The sequence below is a fragment of the Pelobates fuscus genome, chromosome 2, assembly GCF_036172605.1.
Source record: "Pelobates fuscus isolate aPelFus1 chromosome 2, aPelFus1.pri, whole genome shotgun sequence".
Lineage (NCBI taxonomy): Eukaryota > Metazoa > Chordata > Amphibia > Anura > Pelobatidae > Pelobates > Pelobates fuscus.
Genome location: NC_086318.1, coordinates 14,099,945 through 14,126,938, shown reverse-complemented (window position 1 = coordinate 14,126,938; position 26,994 = coordinate 14,099,945). Strand labels below are relative to the sequence as shown.

Here is a 26,994-nt window from a genome sequence, read left to right as displayed (position 1 = left end):
TATCAAATCCAGATGGAAGTATTTTGGGATGAGTTTTTGTTTGGGCAGTTTTCAGATGTCTGAAGTGAAGACAAGTGACAAGCCATGTTTACTGTTTAATGACAACTGAAAATATATCTACCACTAAAGCTGCAGCAACATGTACAATACACACAGGCAAGACATGTCCAAAATACACTGATCAGCCACAACATTAAAACCACTTGCCTAATATCGTGTAGGTCTCCCTAATGTTGCCTAAACAGCTCTGATATGTTGAGGCATGGACTCCATAAGACCTCTGAATGTGTCTTGTGCTAACTGGCACCAGGACATTTGCAGCAGATCCTGCAAGTTGCAAGGTTGAGTCAGGAACTGTACAAACTCAATTATCTCCAGGAACAGAAAAGTATAACTATTTCTGAAGACACACAAAGTACCCCCTACATACATGGAAACCACACATCCATTCGGTATTTTTTGATCGCCATCGCGGGGAAGTTTTGACCGGTCTGCCACGAGGTTGAAACTCAAAATAGTTCCAGGGAATTTGTTGCAAGAGCCGGTCTCCGTTCGTGGGGTTTTGTACGAAAACCACACAAGTTAGATGAAAGCAGATCAGTAGTATATATCTCCCGAACGCCGTTAGTGTAGGTGAAGGGGAATGAGAACGGGCAGCAGGGTCATGATGACCTGGTTCACAGGAGTGCCTGGCCAAAATAAGTTTGGGAGACAAAATGTCCACCATCCACTGAACACGTGCGTTCGCATGCACGTAATGGCGGCCGAGCAGTGAAGCATTCAATTAGTTCGTTCAATTGTGGTTCACATAGAATATACTTAACGTTCCACGTTCCAATGGGTCTCAGGGGTGGTCTCAGTTCGGGAACTGAACAAAATAAATGAAATAAACTTGAGCACGAATCCAGACAACGAAAAGGAGCCGAAAGTGATGGGGTATTCCTTCACACATGCATTAATTAGCCTTGGCCACCAATGACCCTGACGATAGTTCACTGGTTGTCTTTGCTTTCACCACTTTTGGTAGGTACTAACCACTGCAGACCGGGAACACCCAGAAAGACTTGCCGTTTTGGAGATGCTCTGACACAGTTGTCTTACCATCACTATTTGGCCCTTGTCAAAGTCACTCAGATCTTTTCGTTTGCATATTTTCTCTGCTTCCAACACAAGAAATTCAAGAACCGACTCTTAATTTGCTGCCGAATGTTTCTCACCCCTTGACAGGCGCCATTGTAACGATATAATCACTTCACCTGTCAGTTGGTTTAATGTTGTGGTTGAACATGTTTTATTACAGTATAGATGGAGCACAGAACAGATCCAGTCCACATACAGTGACATTTTCACCAAACCTCTTGAACTTTGCAGTCTTGCGTTCTTAATCAAAATAACCAACAGTTAAGGGACTTTGTCAGCTGGTGCTTGAGCACTCATTGAAAGACATGTGTAACAGATATTCTTCGATAAATGATTTTATAAATCCTAAGGTCACTCATATATTTCGATATGAAATAAAACGTAAGTTACTATTTAGAGATTCATTAATACAGAGTTTTTTATGCAAGAAAAGAATTGGACCAGCATTTCAATTTTAAGACTCTAGATTTCTGTTGAAAATAAGTAAAATATGAATTGAAAAATAGTAATATTCTCTGCTATCAGTAATTGTAAAGAAATTGCAAGTTTTTTTAAGAAATTCAGATTTCCTAAAATCCCTGCAGGTTGTAATCATTCTATAAATTCACACATGATAAATATTATAGTCAGGCTAAAACCAAGAATCTGTATCTGAAAATGATATTCAAGCTCCTAGATTCCTAGAACATCGTTACATTGTTTTTATTAGGATTATAGTGGAGTTGTATCAGTGTAGTTATAGATATAGTTCTTGTTATTGATCACTAGTGATGTCGCGAACATTAAATGTTCCGTTCGCGAACAGCGAACGCGAACTTCCGCAAATGTTCGCGAACGGGCGAACCGCCATAGACTTCAATAGGCAGGCGAATTTTAAAACCCACAGGGACTCTTTCTGGCCACAATAGTGATGGAAAGGTTGTTTCAAGGGGACTAACACCTGGACTGTGGCATGCCGGAGGGGGATCCATGGCAAAACTGCCATGGAAAATTACATAGTTGATGCAGAGTCTGGTTTTAATCCATAAAGGGCATAAATCACCTAACATTCCTAAATTGTTTGGAATAACGTGCTTTAAAACATCAGGTATGATGTTGTATCGATCAGGTAGTGTAAGGGTTACGCCCGCTTCACAGTAACAGACCAAACTCCCCGTTAAACGCCCCGCATACAACCGCAAACTCCCCATTTGCACAAGGTTGGATACCAAGCTAGCCATGTCCCGTTCCTTGTCCTCACTGATGTCATTGAAGGTCTCTTCCTCCACCCAGGCACGTACAACACCAAGGGTCCCCGAAAGGTGACAACAAGCCCCCTGTATTTTTTTTTTTAAATGTACACTACTGTTACACCAGATATGAGTTGCACTGGTGTGACACTGTGCCCTGGCAAGCCCTGAAACGCACACGTGTGAAGGAAACTGACTGCTATTATAGTACAGTCAAAAAGTTGTTGTTTTTTAAATACAAGCTATTGTGACACCAGATATGAGTGGTGGCACTGTGACCACCTTAAAAATATTGGATATCGCTAAAACTCATGATCACTATATACTTTCTCTACAAACCTCTAAAACAAAACAAACTATTCATCCATCCGCTATACCACTTTATCCCACCTAGAACTAGTGCCCAGTTAAAATACTTGACTCTTACTTACCCACACTCAGTCATGCCACACACATTTCACCACTACTCTCACTGAATCCCTCTGTCTACGGCTAAATTCATCTTCTACATCAGAACACTACTCCTAAGATTGGGTTGTATCCATGTCTCGGGTCTTTCATTAGAATAGGGGCAGCTTCGGTCTCCTTCAACACTGACACTCCAGTGCATATTATTAAAAGATTGGCAGATGGAAATCCTCAGTCTACAACCGATATATTCCTCATCCCGAGAAAGAAATGAGGAAAGCTTTTAAAAGTTTGGCTTTGTAAATTTGATGCAATAAGTGTGTTTTTCTTTAATACCTTTTCACCCTCTTTGCATGAACCAGATTTACATATATTACTAATATGTTTCTGAACATATTTATTATATTATTCACTCACTCACTCACTCACTCTCTGGGCCGGCCTAAGACATCATGCTGCCTAGGTCCAACGATAAATGACTATGGGGGATAATGTATAATAAACACAGGTTACTGGCTATGGGAGGATAATGTATAATAAACACAGGTTACTGGCTTTGGGGGAGATAATGTATAATAAGCACAGGTTACTGGCTATGGGGGGGATAATGTATAATAAACACAGGTTACTGGCTATTGTAGGATAATGTATAATAAGCACAGGTTACTGGCTATGGGGGGATACTGTATAATAAACACAGGTTACTGGCTATGGGGGGGGTAATGTATAATAAACACAGGTTACTGGCTATGGGGGGATAATGTATAATAAACACAGGTTACTGGCTATGGGGGGGATAATGTATAATAAACACAGGTTACTGGCTATTGTAGGATAATGTATAATAAGCACAGGTTACTGGCTATGGGGGGATAATGTATAATAAACACAGGTTACTGGCTATGGGGGGGTAATGTATAATAAACACAGGTTACTGGCTATGTGGGGATAATGTATAATAAACACAGGTTACTGGCTATGGGGGGATAATGTATAATAAACCCAGGTTACTGGTTATGGGGGGATAATGTATAATAAACACAGGTGACTGGCTATGGGGGATAATGTGTAATAAACACAGGTTACTGGCTATGGGGGGATAATGTATAATAAACACAGGTTACTGGCTATGGAGGGATAATGTATAATAAACACAGGTTACTGGCTATGGGAGGATAATGTATAATAAACACAGGTTACTGGCTATGGGAGGATAATGTATAATAAACACAGGTTACTGGCTATGGGAGGATAATGTATAATAAACACAGGTTACTGGCTATGGGGGGGATAATGTATAATAAACACAGGTTACTGGCTATGGGGGATTAATGTATAATAAACACAGGTTAATGGCTATGGAGGGATAATGTATAATAAACACAGGTTAATGGCTATGGAGGGATAATGTATAATAAACACAGGTTACTGGCTATGGGGGGATAATGTATAATAAACACAGGTTACTGGCTATGGAGGGATAATGTATAATAAACACAGGTTACTGGCTATGGGAGGATAATGTATAATAAACACAGGTTACTGGCTATGGGAGGATAATGTATAATAAACACAGGTTATTGGCTATGGGAGGATACTGTATAATAAACACAGGTTACTGGCTATGGGGGATTAATGTATAATAAACACAGGTTACTGGCTATGGGGGATTAATGTATAATAAACACAGGTTACTGGCTATGGGGGGATAATGTATAATAAACACAGGTTACTGGCTATGGGGGGATAATGTATAATAAACACAGGTTACTGGCTATGGGGGATTAATGTATAATAAACACAGGTTAATGGCTATGGAGGGATAATGTATAATAAACACAGGTTAATGGCTATGGAGGGATAATGTATAATAAACACAGGTTACTGGCTATGGGGGGATAATGTATAATAAACACAGGTTACTGGCTATGGAGGGATAATGCATAATAAACACAGGTTACTGGCTATGGGAGGATAATGTATAATAAACACAGGTTACTGGCTATGGGAGGATAATGTATAATAAACACAGGTTACTGGCTATGGGAGGATACTGTATAATAAACACAGGTTACTGGCTATGGGGGGGATAATGTATAATAAACACAGGTTACTGGCTATGGGGGATAATGTATAATAAACACAGGTTAATGGCTATGGAGGGATAATGTATAATAAACACAGGTTAATGGCTATGGAGGGATAATGTATAATAAACACAGGTTACTGGCTATGGGGGGGATAATGTATAATAAACACAGGTTACTGGCTATGGGGGATAATGTATAATAAACACAAACACAATTTTTTTTTTTAAAAATGAATGCAGCTTCAGAATTAATCTAAATTGTATGCTGTCTAGGAGGTGGGAGGGCCTGGGAGGGAGGGCCTGCTGCTGATTGGCTGGAATGTGTCTGCTGACTGTGAGGTACAGGGTCAAAGTTTACTCAATGATGACGAATAGGGGGCGGACCGAACATTGCATATGTTCGCCGTCCGTCGCGAACACGCTATGTTCGCCAGGAACTATTCGCCAATGAACCATTCGGGACATCACTATTGATCACTATATGTTAATAGTAAGTTGTAGAAAGGCTTCAAAACTGTATTTAATAATGTTTTAATTCATCAGATCAATAAAGTAAAAGCTTTACATCTCAGGTGCATTAAATTATTTATACTACCTGCACGCCCCAAGCCCTTTCATACCAACATTGCTAATGGTAATAATGTAAGCCCTGGAATGGCGTTATTAGAATTAACACATTTAATGCCTTCCATTCTAATCTCACTCCGCTTTATTGACACTGACTGTGCAATGCTGCAAAATAATTCGTTACCTTCCCAAACATTCGATGTTGCTCTGTGCTCAGGTAAATCTGTGGGCACAAATAACATAACTAATAGCTTTAATATCACACGGTGTGTTACAGGAATGACCAGTCCTTAGTGTGTCAATTGTATGTCAAAAAACTGATAATCTGTACTTCAAGGCCCCGTGGTTTGTATATTAATGTAACCGCTCTTCTATGGTGATTTGTATATGTTCCACTGAAGAGCTTGACTGGGTATTAATAGTGGGGCCCAGCAAGTTTTTTTTGTTTTGTTTTTCCTAACATAGGGGCTTTATATGAGCCCAGGAGGCCAATCTGAGATACTGTATTAAGGAGGAGTCGTCATGGATCCTCTTATGGCTGTGGAGTCAATAAACAAAACCTTCAACCCCAACTACTTATTTACAGAGTTATGGGGTCGGAGGCACCATACCTTGAGGAGTCAGGAGAAGGTTTTGTGTACTAACTCCAAAGCCCTGCATACAGGACAAACCAATTTAATTCAACCATTGATACACAAATTAGTTCCAATTCTTCTTGCCTCAGGACTTTGTTACTTTGTCTGTGGTCAACAAACTGCCATTTCGCAATATTATCAAAATCTGATGGAGAGTATTTGACAAAAGTCGAGCCATTGCAACACTTTGTAATTTGTGTTCACCCCTATGGTATCAACTTTCCATCTTGAAACAGAAGTATGAAAGCTGTACAAAAACACAAGTGAATTCTACTTATAGATATCTAGTATATAAAAGCATATCGAGACTGTCATAATAATAGATATGTGGTATTAATTAACAAACAAACAAAAAAAGACTTTAAAAACTTTTTTTTTTTTTAAATGTTTCTGACAAATACTTCCGGAGGTCTGTGTGTTTCTGCGTAGATTTAGAGAAGTTCACTCCATCAACCCAGAGGACAATTTGCCCTGACAAAAGGTTGAGTTTGTTGCAGGTTGTGATATGGATTACTGGATCTATCTGATTACTAATACCACAATGTCCTCCAACTTACTTAAAGGACACATCATATTTCAACTCTCTACAGACAGTTCACCAGGTCACAACCTGTAACATACCTTGCCTTCACTCACTATCCATTCTCAGTTTTCTTTTGTTGATTTTCTGATTTCCCTTCCTTTTCTTTCCTCCTGCTTACCATCTCTACACCAGCCGTCCAGATACAAGCTTCATTTGGTTCCTGAACCCACTGAAGTCTATTCGTTACTTCATCTGGCACACTTACCGCTGGCTGATACTGAAAATCCTCATTCTCATCCTTGTTCTTCTCATGGTGGGGCTTTTCCTTTACTCTTTACCGGGATACCTAGTGAAGAAGATTCTGGGAGCCTGAGGGTACTTACCTCTGATGGTACTTTCCTTTCCCTCTCTACGTTGTTAATATTTTCACAATTTACTAGCACAATAGACTCATTACTCATAGATTACACATCAGCATACATGGGAACTCGTAGGGCTGGACTGTGCCTCTCATGTATGTCTTGGTTAGGTTGACCTGTAGTGTTGGTACTAAAGTACACCTGAGATGTAAACCCAGCTTGTTTTGATTCTCTGTTATTTGTCCTGGTGTGAGAGATTAGCCCAGACTATGCCACACAACTGATTTATCCAGAAATCAGCTTTCAAAAGCTGAGCCGTATGTCTTCATTCGTAATAATAATAATAAAAAAAGATAATTACCATGTGATCACTAATACCACTAATCTTCCATTTCAGGAATGTGACCTTGATTAATATCACTACTAACTCAATAATACTTTTTTCCTACCCATTCCACCTTCTCTACTACCCCTACTCTTTTTATGCTGCCATGGACAGTCGGCCTGACACCTCCTTCATCTGGTTTCTCAACCCACTTAAATCCATCAAGTACCTCATCTGTAATCGCTACAAGTGGCTCATCATTAAGATTGTCCTGGCGTTGCTACTATTGGCTATGGTGGCGCTCTTCTTGTACAGCATGCCTGGTTATATGGTGAAGAAGTTGCTTGGAGCATGAGATGTGATCAGTGGGACGGACTCTTCCGTGGCCGAAACTTTTATTTTCTCCATCTCCAACTGTGGGGTTTTGTGATGGCTTTCCATAAACACATCTGTTTTGCGTGATTATTTGGGGGGTGGGGGTTCTTTAACCCCTTAAGGACACATGACATGTGTGACATGTCATGATTCCCTTTTATTCCAGAAGTTTGGTCCTTAAGGGGTTAAAGAAGCAAAATAGCGAGAGAACATCAAATATAAAAGATCTTAGTCTGCTGGGGGCAAAAGTTACACAATGTAGATTCGTCCTGTCTATCAAGATGATAGTTTAACTTTAATAGTTACCAGCTGCAGTGAACTTGTTTTTAGGAATCCAGTTTCTTAAATATTGTTTCGAAGAGTGAATTATAGGTATTTAATTCAGGTGAGCTCCCCCAACAGATGATATGTTCCAGGTGTGATTTAAGCTTAAATCTTTAGCCTACTGTAGCATTTTTATACATTGGAGTAACATGCCACACTCTTGAAATCAGTGATATATGTTTCAAGATCCCCACAAAATTAAAAACCTCTCTTCAATCATGAATCTTTAGATTACAATGATTAAATGAAGACTAGTGTGCTTCCACATTTCAATAGGGAATCTTTTTTTGTTGACGTTCTCGATATTTATATGAAATGTTGGCCACAACATCTTCTTCATTTTGGGATGTCATAATAACTACCTAGACAATATTATTGAGCATGGAACAAATTGTAGGGCGAATTGCATTATTCTGTATCAATCTATTGATGCAATTATTAGTTTTAAGTAATTCTCCAAAATATATATAGGAGTTACGTAAGTTCCCAGAGGGATAACTGGGGTGGAAAACAAAACTATGCAGATAGAATAATATATTTTCCTAGAAAATGAATTTCTAAAAAAGGATCTAATCAGAGAAGTGATCACCATTTAAACTTGCTTTACGTTACTGAAGGAAAGGGGTTGATGAATCGCATACATTAGAGAATCTTAATTCTATATCTATCTTTTTTACAATAGTGAGTTTTAAACAGGGGCATTTTCATTCAAGATACAGTAATGATCCGGTACTCTAATACTGGCCTACATAGTCTGCAGTTTCAGTCCCTACATACTCAATCCATACAGAAAAAAAGTCAGGATTCCAGTTTTAAGCATGCCTCCCAACCCTCCCTAATTTGGTGGGACATTTCCACTTTTGGGGACATTAAGGAACTGTTCCCCCCAAAATGTAACGCATGCACCTCATTACATGTGATGGGCATCTTTGGCCCACCCTCTTCTTCCCTGCCCGATAAGATATGATTGTATTTTATCCGGTACAAACTCGAATGTAGTACAATGTGCACACCTGTGAGTGTATCACTGTACGTTACAACTGGGGGGATGGTTCCAATATTCCGGAGACTCAGTATGAAAGCGATAAAGGAATAGGTCCTCAGAGCAAATCAAACTTGTATTAAATGCAATATTAGTGCATATTTTTTTTAATAAATCAAACTTGGACTTCCTCGTGTTCCCAAGTGCTCAAACTACCTACACACACGCATTAATGCTGTCTTTAATAAAAGGGTTTGCTTTTTCATTTTGGGGCATTACGCACATTTTACATTTGCTATGCCACCGTGAATGTTAGATGTTGTAATGGGTTGGATGTAATAAGCTGGATTCGGGGTCTGAACTGATTAATCTTTAAACATAAGATAGATTTCAGCTTTGCAACAAAAATGAACTGTATTCACTAAAAGCTCTAAACATAATGTGACTCTCAATTATCAAGCAAAATAAGGCCATTAGGATTATCAATCTCTGTAGCAGTGTGTTGGCGTGTGAATTAACAGAATTCAATAGACATGGTTTACTTCCATTCATTTTAATAATGTTTATTTAATTTCATTTTTTGTTCTCTGGTTTTAGGGGAATGTCTCCCTGGTTTGCACTAATTTGAGTTTGTGTAATTTGTAAAGTGCTTAATTTGTAAGTTTTATTGTGTGTGATTTCATTTGCCTTTGTTTTTTGTTTGTCTTTTTGTGTTTTGACTTTTTTTTTCTTTACAATAAAATGGTGACTCTATAATTGCAGTCGTCCTAATACCAGTCTGGCGTGGCTCCTGAACCCCCTGCGTATTGTGTGCGTGCTCGTATGGAGACAGTACAAATGGCACTTCTTCGGCTTGCTGCTGGGACTCATCATTTTGATCTTCATAGCCCTTTCGTTATATACCTTACCTGGGATTCTTAATGAAAGATTCATTAACCCTGGTAGATAAGCTTGCTGTTGGCTGCTGTCAACGCATTTTGCATTGTGCCAGTTTTAGATTTTAAAAGGCAGGTTGGCATGATCAGGAACCAAACAATTTAGAGTTTAGCATGATATTTTTTCTTATCAGGTGTATTATATTTGTCTCTGCCTTCTTATTTTCATCCCATTTAAATAACTTGGTTGGTAACTGTAGATCTTTACGGGGGATGTAATGAAACTAACAGGTTTAGGAGTAATTCCTGCATGGATGAAGACCAGAGTCTTCTTTAAACTTATAGTTAGCCCAAATTGCTACATATTTTCTTTATTGATTGGAAAATGGGATAAGTTATACTGCTGGGGAAGATATTGTAAACCTGTCACAACAGGAACGTTTTAACTTCTTTCAACTCATAAAGCAATGACTTTATAATCATATATTATACAGAAAAATTATATATTGAATTGCTTTAATTGTTATTACAATCTTGCTCACCTCCTCTAAAATGTTTCAGCGCTACCGCGCTCAGAGGTCTTTGGGCATTACACTGATAAAACATCCACCATCAGTTCTCACCCCTTATTTTGAAATGTTCCCCAAGCAGGAAATTCTCCCTAATGACCGACGCGTTTTGGAGAAACGCTGTCTGTATATAGGAATGGTCGCTTGGCACTTGATTGACAGGTGATTTAGGGACCAGAATTTAATATAGATTCTTGAATAAAATGTATATATTTACTAGTAATTCTACTAGCACAATGCATAGATGATTACATTCTTCTAAACTTTGACAGGTTGCTTTGTGGTACACTTGTACAACGAAGTAGATTTATGTATAAAAAGTTTAAGTGCAAAAAAAGAAGACTATAAACCTAGAAAGAGAATTAACAATTTCTAAGACACAGTCATAAATTATTTTATTTATGTATAAATAATAACAAAAATATTCTATAGTTGTATCTTTAGACTAGTTGCAAATAAACCCTGATGGCAGGTTCCAGACATTTCAGGAATTTATTTTAAATTTTGATGTTTCATGAAAAAAAATGCAATCACTAGCTATAGAAGCTGACAAAGAAAACCCTGTAATAGGATGACAAAAAAAAGGAGGGTGGCCACCATAGGTTTTTAACACCATAACTACTACAATGAGCTGCCGCTTTATAGTGAACTGCAGTGCTTATGGTGTTTAGGATACCCAAGTGCCCAGCAATCACTGAAATCCCCACAATTTATTACATGGACAGTTGTGAAACTTTTTTTCAGTTTTTTACAGCATTGAATAGATATTATGTTTACCAGAGATTTGCAATCACAATCTGTTCAGTTCCATTATTTTAATTCCATTATTATCATTAACCTACATTATGATATAGATATTAAATGCATTAGTTGTTAAAGACCCTGTTGAGGGTCTACTACCAGAGACTGTTCCAGTTTTGGACCTCAAACCCTTTTTTCGGGGTGGTTCCACGTTGTCCTGGGTTTCAAGCCCATAAATGAAATGACTTTCAGCGATACCCCAGCGCATACATGGCTACATTAAGTAATATTGAGAAGTGTGCACACAGAGAGCTGGCTGGCATGCGGTGCCATCCCATTGTGCTCTCTGCAGGTCAGCTTGCAGGCAGAATATTCTGATCTGTCCATTGTCAATGACACGCCCCTGCTGAAATCATGCCAGTGATAAAACCCTGCCCCTGAGCAGCCAGGATCCGAGTCATCATTAAGACAAATGCAAAGAGTTCAGCTGTAATTAAAGAAATCCTCAGCAGAAACAGGGTCGTTCCTTTGGAAACACCATAAACCAGACATACCTTTTCCCTCTGTAGTTAGGCTAGGTAGCCTTAGTTATAGTAGTTGCACAGACTCCAACCCCACTGCTTCATGGCAGGAGATTGTGCAATAATTAAATATCCACAGACTGACGAGTTCTCAAATAGGATTGATACCACACTGCTATCTGATATTGTGAACAAATCGATTGCTATGATCGAATCAAATGCCTTTTAATCTGTGCCCCCACAAATCATTCTGTCTGTGATTAACGTCTTATTCAATAAATAAGAATCAACTGGTAAATCCCAGACCGATTAAAAGGCATTTGATTAGTTTGTAGGAGCTGAAACTGTTTTATGCACAAGTTTACTATCTAATACAAGTAGCTTCTGGCAACACCTATTTCAAAATAGAAAATTTGACAATGGACATTTCTTATATTAATCAGACTAAAAATGGTTTTACCCTTTTAATGGTACAGAATGGGTAGGGGAAATAAAACGATATACCGCTTGCACAACCAAAAGTGATTGCACACTACAAATCATTTCACTTAGTACTATAAAAATAAAATTAAAAAAAACGCTAAAAACAAAATTGTTAGTTTGTTATAATGCAAGAAAATAAACTGAAAGTGATCCATCCAACCCAGTGACATATACAAAGCATGGTCGAAAACAGTACGAAGACGCTACTGGTTCTGACATGGTATATAATAACAGAGCACACACAGTGCACACAACCCATGAGAAACATCGAAGATCTGAGGAAATTAGCAGAAGTGGGTCACAACAAATGGTTAGATTGTAAACTGGTCTGGGCCATCCTTCCTATTTGGTTTTTATGTATATATTAATGACTGCTTTCCTTGGGTCAAGTATTCCATTCCTCTATTCACTGATGCCCCATAGCAAGAGTTCCGGGACGTTTGTAAGTAGATAATAGTCTGGACGGAGGCATAGCGTAGACGCCAAAAATAAATGTACTGTGCAAATAGATTCGGCCAGGAAAAAAAACAAAAAACTTCAGGTTGTCCAAAACGTGTTCATACAGCGTTTCAAATCAGACCAATATCGCCAACGCGAACAATTTAGGGAAAACAAGTAGGACAAATCAAAAATGGTGCAAAATTGGCCAGCATACTGCAAAATATAATGTATATGTTCTAATGTATATATTTTACAGTGCACTGCTAGGCGCATGCCTGCATCATTTAATGCACAGATTAACCAGAGATGCAGTAACCAGTACAGGGAAGAAGAGGAGGAGCAGTGAAAAATCTCTATTTATTAAATAGATAATATATAAATATAGGCATTTTTCCCTCCATTGAATCACTTCTCACTTGCTCTGTGAATAAAATCAACATTTAGTGGCTGTCCACTGACCATCTGTTTTTCCATCAAACATCTTTCTTTGGCGCCATGGAGAGAACTCCGAATCATGAAACAAACTAAACAGTTTGTCCATTGTCCGTTCTGTTTGTTTCATGATTCATTTACCTGCCGTTCCGGATTTATAGAATTCAGTCAACCGATCATATCAAATCTGTCCGAATTGCAATTTGTTTAGAACCGAACGCAGAAATCTAGTATAGTGTAAGTAAAGGTGGAGGAAGCAGGATAATACAAACATTGTGTTTTAAACCGTCTTAAAAATGTAAAATGGATGTATTTTGTCAGCTCACGATTACTTTATATCTTGGTATAAATCTGTGGTCCCTATTAAATCATGCATGTTCTGGGCTGGGCAAGTGTTGTCCTTTTTCAATTAATAACAGCACCCAGCAGTGATGGGATGAAAATGTCTGATCCGAAGTAAAAGCCGTAGGGAGATTTTGATAATAAAAGCTTTATTTCCAAACCTTTCTTTTTTTTTACTTTAAAACACAAGCGAAAAGCACAAAATAGGGCAGGGAAGGCCAGTGGTTTTTGCATTCTAGATCTGCTGGACGGACTGCAACCCCAATGATCCTCCTTCATTTAGAAGTTAACTAGATACTTTGGGCGTTGCAGAACAAGACAGGCTGGGAAGCTTAAAACAACTGGCTAAAATTAAGAATGTTTAAATTCACTATTTTTCTAAATCTGTGTTTTGTATTTAAAGCATGAATGTTTTCACCCATTAACAATGTAATAAAAGAAAAAAAAAGAAAAAAATGACGTCAGTGTTTTTTTTCTCAAACAATCACATTAGGATGTTATTGTCACGGCTAAACATGCAGTTAGTCAGTATTCTCTGCTGGATTGAAGTTTAACCCATTGAACACTGTGTTAATCACTGATTGTGATTAGTGATTGTTTTCACCATTCAGAAGTCATTTTATAAACTTGTATTCAAATGCCTTCAATAAACCTCTTTTAATACGTTTACAGAGTTGGTGCGCTTTAAAACTACCTTAAATCAGACTTTGGTTCTGCAAACCTTGCAAAGTAGAATTATTATGCCCTAAATTTCAATGTGAACCATAAATAAATCAATCTGACAGCATGGATCACTCACGTCCGCATTGACACACACAGATTGCACAGCACACGCAGCTACGACGCAATATGTGTACAATACGTCAAAAGTGTAAACATACTCCGTGTAAAATACCCTGTGTTACTTTATTATAAATTATACATGTGGGGTTTATTTGAATTGGTAGCCAACTAGAATGTTGCAACGTCAGGAAGAGCAATCACTCCAAATTTTACATTCGGCTTACGCAAATACGGCAAACAGGCATGTGGGGCATTGTTGTGCTCAGAGGATATAGCCCAACAATTAATTAGAAATACTTTTTGCAGTTTAATAGGACGCTCACAAGCTTTCATGATGTAATGTATATGGTATAACTAAAAAAACAATATTCCAAAACGCAGACTTTGCTGGAAAGTCGAACACAATGTCGAAATACATGTGACATACTTTGGACTGTCCAATATACAGTGTGGACTATTACAATTACAGTCTCAGAATACTGCATGAGAACACTTTCACCGTATACAATTCCTCCTCCCTCTGTCCAACCCCACTGCCTCCCAATATTGGCACTGGAGTGACCTAGTTTTTATTATAGTAAGGGAGGGAGACCTATTATATATAAAAATAAAGCAATTTGCACAAATGGGTTGGATCAACTTTTAAGATGTGATGTGGCATGGGGGTGGGGGCTCTTTAAGGACAGAGAAGGAGAGCCTTTAAGTGGCTGATTTGATAGAAACATAGAATGTGACGGCAGATAAGAACCATTCGGCCCATCTAGTCTGTCCAATTTTCTAAATACTTTCATTAGTCCCTGGCCTTATCTTATAGTTAGGATAGCCTTATGCCTATCCCACGCATGCTTAAACTCCTTTACTGTGTTAACCTCTACCACTTCAGCTGGAAGGCTATTCCATGCATCCACTACCCTCTCAGTAAAGTAATACTTCCTGATATTTTTAAACCTTTGCCCCTCTAATTTAAGACTATGTCCTCTTGTTGTGGTAGTTTTTCTTCTTTTAAATATAGTCTCCTCCTTTGCTGTGTTGATTCCCTTTATGTATTTAAATGTTTCTATCATATCCCCCCTGTCTCGTCTTTCCTCCAAGCTATACATGTTAAGATCCTTTAACCTTTCCTGGTAAGTTTTATCCTGCAATCCATGAACCAGTTTAGTAGCCCTTCTCTGAACTCTCTCTAAGGTATCAATATCCTTCTGGAGATATGGTCTCCAGTACTGCGTACAATACTCCAAGTGAGGTCTCACCAGTGTTCTGTACAATGGCATGAGCACTTCCCTCTTTCTACTGCTAATACCTCTCCCTATACAACCCAGCATTCTGCTAGCATTTCCTGCTGCTCTATTATATTGTCTGCCTACCTTTAAAGGACCACTCTAGTGCCAGGAAAACATACTCGTTTTCCTGGCACTAGAGTGCCCTGAGGGTGCCCCCACCCTCAGGGACCCCCTCCCGCCCGTCTCTGGAAAGGGGAAAGGGGTTAAATCTTACCTTTTTCCAGCGCTGGGCGGAGAGCTCTCCTCCTGCTCTCCTCCTCCGATCCGCCTCTTCTCCTCCCCGTCGGCTGAATGCGCACGCGTGGCGAGAGCTGCGCGCGCATTCAGCCGGTCACATAGGAAAGCATTCATAATGCTTTCCTATGAACGCTGGCGTGCTCTCACTGTGAAAATCACAGTGAGAAGCACGCAAGCGCCTCTAGCGGCTGTCAATGAGACAGCCACTAGAGGATTAGGGGGAAGGCTTAACCCATTCATAAACATAGCAGATTCTCTGAAACTGCTATGTTTATGAAAAAATGGGTTAACCCTAGAAGGACCTGGCACCCAGACCACCTCATTAAGCTGAACTGGTCTGGGTGCCTAGAGTGGTCCTTTAAGTCATCAGAAATAATCACCCCTAAATCCCTTTCCTCAGATGTTGAGGTTAGGATTCGATCAAATATTCTGTACTCTGCCCTTGGGTTTTTACGTCCAAGATGCATTATCTTGCACTTATCCACATTAAATGTCAGTTGCCACAACTCTGACCATTTTTCTAGTTTACCTAAATCATTTTCCATTTGGCTTATCCCTCCTGGAACATCAACCCTGTTACATATCTTTGTATCATCAGCAAAAAGACAATATTGGAATCCAAGCTTAAAGATTGCAGTTTATTGATAAGTCTTCTATGTGCAACAGTGTCAAAAGCCTTACTGAAATCTAGGTAAGCAATGTCTACTGCACCTCCCTGATCTATAATTTTAGTTACCCAATAAAAAATATCAATATGATTAGTTTGGCATGATCTCCCTGAAGTAAACCCATGTTGTCTCTGATCTTGAAATCCATGTGTTTTTAGATGTTCAACAATCCTATCCTTTAACATGGTTTCCTATAGTTGCCCGACTCCTCCCTATTACCTTTCTTGTGAATGGGCACAACATTCGCCAACTTCCAATCTTCTGGGACTACTCCTGTTATCAATGATTGGTTAAATAAATCTGTTAATGGTTTTGCTAATACACCAATAAGCTCTTTTAATAGCTTTGGGTGTATTCCATCAGGTCCCATTGACTTATTTGTCTTTACTTTTGATGGAGGACAGCTTTTAAATTGCTGAATTGATGGACAATAGAGAAGGAGGGCTTTTTAGTGTCTGATTTGATGGAGGACTGCTTTTAAGTGGCTGAATTGATGGAGGACAAAGGGGGAGACATTTCAGAGGCTGATTTGATGGAGGACAGAGGATGAGAGCCTTTCAGAGGTTGATTTGATGGAGGACAGAGAAGAAGAGCCTTTTAGAGCCTGATTTCATGAAGGGCAGCCTTTCATAGGCTGTTTTGAGGGAGGGCAGAAGAGGAGAGCCTTTCAGATGTTGATTTGATGGAGGACAGAGGAGGAGTATCTGCTGGTCATTCTCAGCCAGTGAGCTAAGCCCAGCTTTGGAACTTCCGTCTCTCTGGCATTGATACATTGATAAAGGTTAAAAGTCAAACCTGAGTGGCAGTGGTTATAGTGTTCGGAGTATTCTATTAATGCATCTTGCTAAATAAACTGAATGTTACTAAATAAATGGAGTCTCTCCCACATTTAAACCTCTCACTGGTCCTACACTTGCATTTTGACAAACGCTAAAGCTCACAGTGCAGCTCACCCTAAACGTGCTCCCATCATGCAACACACATTATATAAAGCAAACAGAGAACAAAAGGTTCATCCGCTGTATACGACTTCTTGATATTTTATTGAGGAGGACACACATGTAAGCATGATGACAGTCTGTAAGACTTCCTTAGTAATGAGATATGGGTTTAGTTCTTGGAAAACTCGACTCGAAGCATCTGAGTGGGTGGGATTTCCAGTTCTGTGTTGACCTTTATTAAAATGGTTGAGAATATTAGCAACGCAAGCAAGAAAAGAACAAACATTTCCTAGAAAAGACACTCATTTGCTTTTGTACAATTAACCAAGTTTGTGGAAAGAAAAGATTTTAAGATACATTTAATGAAAAGCAAAACAAATCCTAGAGCGTATGGTCATGATCACAAAAAGACATAAATAATATGAAAGGTGCACTGTCTGTGCTTTAATTGTTTAACTTAAAGGAACACTATAGGGTCAGGAACACAAACATGTATTGCTGACCCTATATCGTTAAAATACCATCTAGCTCACCCCCTCCCCAGCCCCTCTAAATATAGTAAAATCTTACATTTATTCCAGTGTGCTGCTGCTGGCTCTGTCCCTGGTCTGCCTGCTTTGCCTACATCATTAGAAGTGTAGATCTGAGCCAATCACAATGCTTTCCCATAGGAAAGCATTGGATTGGCTGAGCTTGTCAAGGAGGCAGATCAGGGGCAGAGCCAGCACAAGTCAAACACAGCCCTGGCCAATCAGCATCTCCTCATAGAGATACATTGAATCAATGCATCTCTATGAGGAACGTTCAGTGTCTCCATGCAGTGGGTGGAGACACTGAACCTCTAGTAGCCATCTGAGTGGCCAGTGGAGTAATCAATATGCTGTAATGTAAACACTGCATTTTCTCTGAAAAAACTGTGTTTACTGCAAAAAGCCTGAAGGGAATGATTCTACTCAACAGAACAAATACAATAAGCTGTAGTTGTTCTGGTGACTATAGAGTCCCTTTAATTCATATAATGTTTCTGAGAAATGCAATGCTTAAACTTGGCCAAAAACATGCATTTTATGGATGTCAGACAAACAACCACTAGAGCCGCCACCTTTATGACAATTTTCGAAGCTCTTCATGCACAGTGCAGTGCTGCCGACTAAGGTTAACTCTTCTCATAGAGAAACATTTGATTGGATTGTTTATTTTGACATCAGGATTTTTAACATTAGCAAATTGCTCCAAGAACTGCACTCAGTCTGCCAGAATAGTAACAGTATTTGAATGGCTGCAAGGTTGATGTTGAAGATACATCCGGTATATAAAAGACATTAAGTTGTAATGAAAGATAATTAAAGTATTACATTTAAGGTAGAAAATGATATGAATTCATACCTTGGATTTTAGGTACTGGTGCAGGAGCATGCGCAGCTCAGTGTTCTGCTGTCTGAGACCCGATGTCTCCTTTATCAGCTGTGATCGGCTGCTCAAGACGTCACTAATAAACCAGGAGAAAATGTCAATCTAAGAATGGCTGTCAGAGTCATGAGTGTAAACCGAAATGACTTAACCCAGACACTGCTGCATCTTCCAAGGTTTGAATCATGGCAACCAGTGGTACTTACTAATACTTTTGCAGCGCGGACTCCAAAGCTTCCCACACCTTGAGCCGAGATTCAGGGATTATGTGAGCAGCTGCAGACCAGTAAGCCGCATCCTCACTTGCATCACGTTCTTCCAGCCCAGCCAGTCGCGACAGTGCGAGTTTCTCCCTGAAACCCATTTATCACACACAAATAGTTCAGAAAGTTATTGATATTAAAGGAACACTATAGTCACCTAAATTACTTTAGCTAAATAAAGCAGTTTTAGTGTATAGATCATTCCCCTGCAATTTCACTGCTCAATTCACTGTCATTTAGGAGTTAAATCACCTTTTTTCTGTTTATGCAGCCCTAGCCACACCTCCCCTGGCTATGATTGACAGAGCCTGCATGGAAAAAAAAAACTGGTTTCACTTTCAAACAGATGTAATTTACCTTAAATAATTGTATCTCAATCTCTAACTTGAACTTTAATCACATACAGGAGGCTCTTGCAGGGTCTAGCAAGCTATTAACCTAGCAGGGGATAAGAAAATCTTAATTAAACAGAACTTGCAATAAAGAAAGCCTAAATAGGGCTCTCTTTACAGGAAGTGTTTATGGAAGGCTGTGCAAGTCACATGCAGGGAGGTGTGACTAGGGTTCATAAACAAAGGGATTTAACTCCTAAATGGCAGAGGATTGAGCAGTGAGGCTGCATGGGGCATGTTCTATACACCAAAACTGCTTCATTAAGCTAAAGTTGTTCAGGTGACTATAGTGTCCCTTTAACCTAATTCAGTAGAGTTTGCAAATTCCTGCCTAGTGATTGTTACCAGGTGCAGTTTAAATGATACACACACAATTTTAGGCCAGTGTGAACATTTATTCAAGCTAGGTGCAAGAAGGTCCATGCAACAATTTCATTACAAAAAAACATACAAAAGGCTTGAAAGTTTTACCCAAAATCTTTCCTCAAATCTCTAATCGCAGATAGAAAAATTTGCCAAGTAACTGAAGGTGCACGTTCCGAGTCAGTTATTACACTTAATACCCAGCTCCCTGTCCATTGACTCAGTATGCCCAGCTCCCTGTCCATTGACTCAGTATGCCCAGCTCCCTGTCCATTGACTCAGTATGCCCAGCTCCCTGTCCATTGACTCAGTATGCCCAGCTCCCTGTCCATTGACTCAGTATGCCCAGCTCCCTGTCCATTGACTCAGTATGCCCAGCTCCCTGTCCATTGACTCAGTATGCCCAGCTCCCTGTCCATTGACTCAGTATGCCCAGCTCCCTGTCCATTGACTCAGTATGCCCAGCTCCCTGTCCATTGACTCAGTATGCCCAGCTCCCTGTCCATTGACTCAGTATGCCCAGCTCCCGGTCCATTGACTCAGTATGCCCAGCTCCCTGTCCATTGACTCAGTATGCCCAGCTCCCTGTCCATTGACTCAGTATGCCCAGCTCCCTGTCCATTGACTCAGTATGCCCAGCTCCCTGTCCATTGACTCAGTATGCCCAGCTCCCTGTCCATTGACTCAGTATGCCCAGCTCCCGGTCCATTGACTCAGTATGCCCAGCTCCCTGTCCATTGACTCAGTATGCCCAGCTCCCTGTCCATTGACTCAGTATGCCCAGCTCCCTGTCCATTGACTCAGTATGCCCAGCTCCCTGTCCATTGACTCAGTATGCCCAGCTCCCGGTCCATTGACTCAGTATGCCCAGCTCCCGGTCCATTGACTCAGTATGCCCAGCTCCCTGTCCATTGACTCAGTATGCCCAGCTCCCTGTCCATTGACTCAGTATGCCCAGCTCCCTGTCCATTGACTCAGTATGCCCAGCTCCCTGTCCATTGACTCAGTATGCCCAGCTCCCTGTCCATTGACTCAGTATGCCCAGCTCCCTGTCCATTGACTCAGTATGCCCAGCTCCCTGTCCATTGACTCAGTATGCCCAGCTCCCTGTCCATTGACTCAGTATGCCCAGCTCCCGGTCCATTGACTCAGTATGCCCAGCTCCCTGTCCATTGACTCAGTATGCCCAGCTCCCTGTCCATTGACTCAGTATGCCCAGCTCCCTGTCCATTGACTCAGTATGCCCAGCTCCCTGTCCATTGACTCAGTATGCCCAGCTCCCGGTCCATTGACTCAGTATGCCCAGCTCCCTGTCCATTGACTCAGTATGCCCAGCTCCCTGTCCATTGACTCAGTATGCCCAGCTCCCTGTCCATTGACTCAGTATGCCCAGCTCCCTGTCCATTGACTCAGTATGCCCAGCTCCCTGTCCATTGACTCAGTATGCCCAGCTCCCTGTCCATTGACTCAGTATGCCCAGCTCCCTGTCCATTGACTCAGTATGCCCAGCTCCCGGTCCATTGACTCAGTATGCCCAGCTCCCTGTCCATTGACTCAGTATGCCCAGCTCCCTGTCCATTGACTCAGTATGCCCAGCTCCCTGTCCATTGACTCAGTATGCCCAGCTCCCTGTCCATTGACTCAGTATGCCCAGCTCCCTGTCCATTGACTCAGTATGCCCAGCTCCCTGTCCATTGACTCAGTATGCCCAGCTCCCTGTCCATTGACTCAGTATGCCCAGCTCCCTGTCCATTGACTCAGTATGCCCAGCTCCCTGTCCATTGACTCAGTATGCCCAGCTCCCGGTCCATTGACTCAGTATGCCCAGCTCCCTGTCCATTGACTCAGTATGCCCAGCTCCCTGTCCATTGACTCAGTATGCCCAGCTCCCTGTCCATTGACTCAGTATGCCCAGCTCCCTGTCCATTGACTCAGTATGCCCAGCTCCCTGTCCATTGACTCAGTATGCCCAGCTCCCTGTCCATTGACTCAGTATGCCCAGCTCCCTGTCCATTGACTCAGTATGCCCAGCTCCCTGTCCATTGACTCAGTATGCCCAGCTCCCTGTCCATTGACTCAGTATGCCCAGCTCCCGGTCCATTGACTCAGTATGCCCAGCTCCCGGTCCATTGACTCAGTATGCCCAGCTCCCTGTCCATTGACTCAGTATGCCCAGCTCCCTGTCCATTGACTCAGTATGCCCAGCTCCCTGTCCATTGACTCAGTATGCCCAGCTCCCTGTCCATTGACTCAGTATGCTGACATTGAACGCTAGTCGCCTGCCTTGACCTTTGTACCTTCTTGATTTAAAAAGCTGACTGGCCCTGTACAGTTTTACACAGTTTCATTTCCACACTTCCTAGACAGTGTGTGAGTGTGTGCAGTGTACATACGTGTGCAGTGTATATATGTGCACTCATTGACAGGATCGGAAACAAACCTTGATACTCGGCATTCCAAGAGAAAGGCACGGAGAGCACGTATCACATCATTTGGGTGGATAAGGGCGCTGGTTTGAGGCTGGCTTTCTCCAGCATCGCTATCAGGGCTGCTATCATTTGAATCTCTATCTTCCTCCTAAAACACATAACATACACAATGGGAATCAGAGGCGTTTTACAGATTTGCTCAGCTAATCTTGAGGAGACCTTGTTTTCTCCATGTGATTTCACCATAGGTAAAAGATGCACTAGCTAAAGAGGTCATCAGCCAATGGACAGATCATAAAAAAATAATCCTGTATTTATATTCCCCTCCACCCTCAGTTTTGGAGTGTTTCGTAAAATGCTATTTCAGTTTTTACTAGTGTGAATATTGCAATGGAGGAAAGTAAAAAAAAGCAATAAACACTTAGTTACCTCCACTGCACTTTCATGTTGTGGCAACTTCCCTGTCCCATGATGCCTCGGGTATTCGTGTGAACACTCTGGCATCACGTCCAGGCACAGGAAGCGAGTAACTGACTGGCTATATCAAGCAGGGGATCATAGAGTTATAGTCTAGGCACAGGAAGTGAGTAACTGACTGGCTATATCAAGCAGGGGATCATAGAGTTATAGTCTAGGCACAGGAAGTGAGTAACTGACTGGCTATATCAAGCAGGGGATCATAGTGTTATAGTCCAGGCACAGGAAGCGAGTAACTGACTGGCTATATCAAGCAGGGGATCATAGTGTTATAGTCTAGGCACAGGAAGCGAGTAACTGACTGGCTATATCGAGCAGGGGATCATAGTGTTATAGTCTAGGCACAAGAAGCGAGTGACTGACTGGCTATATCAAGCAGGGGATCATAGAGTTATAGTCCAGGCACAGGAAGCGAGTAACTGACTGGCTATATCGAGCAGGGGATCATAGTGTTATAGTCCAGGCACAGGAAGTGAGTTACTGACTGGCTATATCAAGCAGGGGATTATAGAGTTATAGTCTAGGCACAGGAAGCGAGTGACTGACTGGCTATATCGAGCAGGGGATCATAGTGTTATAGTCCAGGCACAGGAAGCGAGTGACTGACTGGCTATATCGAGCAGGGGATCATAGTGTTATAGTCCAGGCACAGGAAGTGAGTTACTGACTGGCTATATCAAGCATGGGATTATAGAGTTATAGTCTAGGCACAGGAAGCGAGTGACTGACTGGCTATATCGAGCAGGGGATCATAGAGTTATAGTCCAGAGACAGGAAGTGAGTCACAGAATGACTATATTGAGCAGGGGATTATAGAGTTATAGTCCAGAGACAGGAAGTGAGTCACAGAATGACTATATTGAGCAGGGGATTATAGAGTTATAGTCCAGAGACAGGAAGTGAGTCACAGAATGACTATATCGAGCAGGGGATTATAGAGTTATAGTCCAGAGACAGGAAGTGAGTCACAGAATGACTATATTGAGCAGGGGATCATAAAGTTGTAGTTCATGCACAGTAAGTGGGTCACTGATTGGCTACACGTCTGGACAGTCATCCTCCATGTTTATAGATTCCTTCTATGCGTCTGGTTAATCAATATTAATGAAGTCTCTTACCTGTGTTAACGTTTGCTCTTTGTATTTTAAGAAAAATTCCACGAGTTTGTACACATCGTCTTCCACTTCAATTCCAAGGGCCTGGAAGGATCATAATATCAGTGATGGAAGGTATTCAGATATTCCAGTTACATTGAATGAGGGCATTATTTGTATTGTGTTATACAGGCAGATACACACAGGTTAGGCATGTACGATGTATGTTGTGTAATTGTGCTATTCAAAGAGATACAAGTACTTAAAGGTTATATGTATTGTGTTAAACAGAGAGAGAGACTAGTACGTATACATAAATATATCATACCAAAGCATTATACAGACAGTCCTACATGTACAGGCTGACTGTATGTTGTTTGATATACAAAGAATATGTACGGCTCGATATGGAAATAGGCAAAGAGTAAAGTACATATAACCAGTTTTAATCTGAGCCTCACGGACCTTACAGGCAAGTCAAACATATCCAGCATAGCTACAGATGGAATAGGCGAGTGTCCCTTTTAAATCTGCTAGCTGAAAGACTTACCCCGAAAATGGAGTCCAGCTTTATGAGAGAGCTCTCGTTTTTTTCCAATGGGGAGAGCAAATGAATGAGCTTGCTCTCAAGAAGGAAACCCTGGCAAGGAGACAGGATATTACCGGTTATACAGGAAGAGAAATCTTTACAAACATGTAGACATCGGTATTAAAAGCGAATACATCATTTGTTATTAAATCACTGTGTTGGTACACCGTAACAATAATGGTAAAACTCGATTGTGAGTGAAATTCTTAGAATTTGTTTTGTGTGAAAAAAACACCAAAGTAATTGGAGCTGATCACTGATCATATCACAGAATTAGTGAATTGTATAAAATGGATACAAAGTGCAAACAAAATAATAACAATAATAATAATAACAATAATAATAATAATAATAACAATAATAATAACAATAATAATATTAACAATAACAATACTAATAACAATAACAATAATAATAACAATAATAATAATAACAATAATAATAACAATAATAATAATAACAATAATAATAACAATAATAATAATAACAATAACAATAATAACAATAATAAAAATAATAACAATAACAATAACAATAACAATAATAATAATAACAATAATAATATTAACAATAACAATACTAATAACAATAACAATACTAATAACAATAACAATAATAACAATAATAATAATAACAATAATAATAACAATAATAATAATAATAACAATAACAATAATAATAACAATAATAATATTAACAATAACAATACTAATAACAATAACAATAACAATAACAATAATAATAACAATAATAATAATAACAATAATAATAATAACAATAACAATAATAACAACAATAATAATAACAATAACAATAATAACAATAATAATATTAACAATAACAATACTAATAACAATAACAATACTAATAACAATAACAATAATAATAACAATAATAATAATAACAATAATAATAACAATAACAATAATAACAATAATAAAAATAATAACAATAATAATAATAACAATAACAATAATAATAATAACAATAATAATATTAACAATAACAATACTAATAACAATAACAATACTAATAACAATAACAATAATAACAATAATAATAATAACAATAACAATAATAACAATAATAAAAATAATAACAATAATAATAATAACAATAACAATAATAATAATAACAATAATAATATTAACAATAACAATACCAATAATAATAACAATAATAATAATAACAATAATAATAATAACAATAATAATAACAATAAAAATAATAACAATAATAATAATAACTATAATAATAATAACAATAATAATAATAACAATAATAACAATGGCTTCTGCAGCAAACTTTCCATGAGGCGTCTGACACTCGGTCGCCAATTCTAATCCACTAAAGGTTTAATTTCTTGTGTTCCACTTATCCCATGAACCCTTCCAACGTTTTCTCCTGAAGCTATACAGCCTGTGTCGAATCGAGAATTGCCATGGGTAAAGCTGATCTTTCTTCATTATATTTTACAAACAAAACACAATATGTCCACCTGCTCCAAGCTGCGGATGTATAAGCTCTACCAGATAAAGCTATAATATAGCACACACAGCCAATGAGGATCCCCTGAGTACGCATACTGACGCCTCGTCATTCTATTTCCCATAATCACGGTTTTATTATTAAAAGATTGGACTGAAAACTGAATTGCAAAAATTCCCAGACAAGATGAGGAAAATACCACAGTGTTCAACCCATCATAGACCTAAATCCAGAAATCTATCGGACCAGGGATTTTAACCGGTAATAATACGGAAACACCAGTTCAGACCTCGGGAGGAAACACACACATTTACTCAGTAGCAATACAACTTGAAACCTTTTATGCTGAAACGTCTTCAATAAAACTGACTTGCTGAGTCTTGAATTTCTTGCCATGCTTATTCGAGTGCCGGGACTTTTTACAGGAAAAAAATCAGGCAAAATATTCAAGCTGTAACAAGCTTAGTTGTAACATTTCAAAGTCAGCTAATTTCCCCTTTATTTGGATACTCATTCGAAAGTTTGTTACAATTTACTGTTTAATGAATGAACTTCAAAGTGTAAACCAGCTCAAAAACACTAAATGCCACCTATGAGGGCACCTTCTCTGTAGGCAGACATTGAATGCCACCTAGGAGGTCACTGCTCTAGGGCACCTTCTCTGTAGGCAGACACTGAATGCCACCTAGGAGGTCACTGCTCTAGGGCACCTTCTCTGTAGGCAGACACTGAATGCCACCTAGGAGGTCACTGCTCTAGGGCACCTTCTCTGTAGGCAGACACTGAATGCCACCTAGGAGGTCACTGCTCTAGGGCACCTTCTCTGTAGGCAGACACTGAATGCCACCTAGGAGGTCACTGCTCTAAGGCACCTTCTCTGTAGGCAGACACTGAATGCCACCAAGGAGGTCACTGCTCTAAGGCACCTTCTCTGTAGGCAGACACTGAATGCCACCAAGGAGGTCACTGCTCTAGGACTCCTTCTCTGTAGGCAGACACTGAATGCCACCTAGGTCACTGCTCTAGGGCACCTTCTATGTAGGCAGACATTGAATGCCACCAAGGAGGTCACTGCTCTAGGGCACCTTCTATGTAGGCAGACATTGAATGCCACCAAGGAGGTCACTGCTCTAGGGCACCTTCTCTGTAGGCAGACACTGAATGCCACCAAGGAGGTCACTGCTCAAGGGCACCTTCTATGTAGGCAGACACTGAATGCC

The 26,994-nt window shown here is 39.9% G+C and overlaps 2 protein-coding genes across 4 annotated transcripts in view; one reads left to right on the top strand and one right to left on the bottom strand.

Annotated features, from left to right (window-relative positions):
• OTOF (otoferlin) overlaps positions 1-7,757 on the top strand; it is a 338,353-nt gene extending 330,596 nt beyond the window's left edge. For both annotated transcript variants that reach the window (XM_063441964.1, XM_063441962.1), the window contains exon 46: positions 7,450-7,757. In XM_063441964.1, the coding sequence (XP_063298034.1) occupies positions 7,450-7,630 (181 nt within the window). In that variant the 3' untranslated portion in view covers positions 7,631-7,757. The remainder of the gene's footprint in view (positions 1-7,449) is intronic.
• A 9,625-nt stretch (positions 7,758-17,382) lies between these two features.
• Positions 17,383-26,994, bottom strand: part of DRC1 (dynein regulatory complex subunit 1) — a 79,401-nt gene continuing 69,789 nt past the window's right edge. For both annotated transcript variants that reach the window (XM_063440780.1, XM_063440781.1), the window contains exons 13-18: positions 24,248-24,337; positions 23,722-23,802; positions 22,138-22,274; positions 18,886-19,032; positions 18,656-18,758; positions 17,383-17,501 (exon numbers count right to left, since the gene is read on the bottom strand). In XM_063440780.1, the coding sequence (XP_063296850.1) occupies positions 17,439-17,501; positions 18,656-18,758; positions 18,886-19,032; positions 22,138-22,274; positions 23,722-23,802; positions 24,248-24,337 (621 nt within the window). In that variant the 3' untranslated portion in view covers positions 17,383-17,438. The remainder of the gene's footprint in view (positions 17,502-18,655; positions 18,759-18,885; positions 19,033-22,137; positions 22,275-23,721; positions 23,803-24,247; positions 24,338-26,994) is intronic.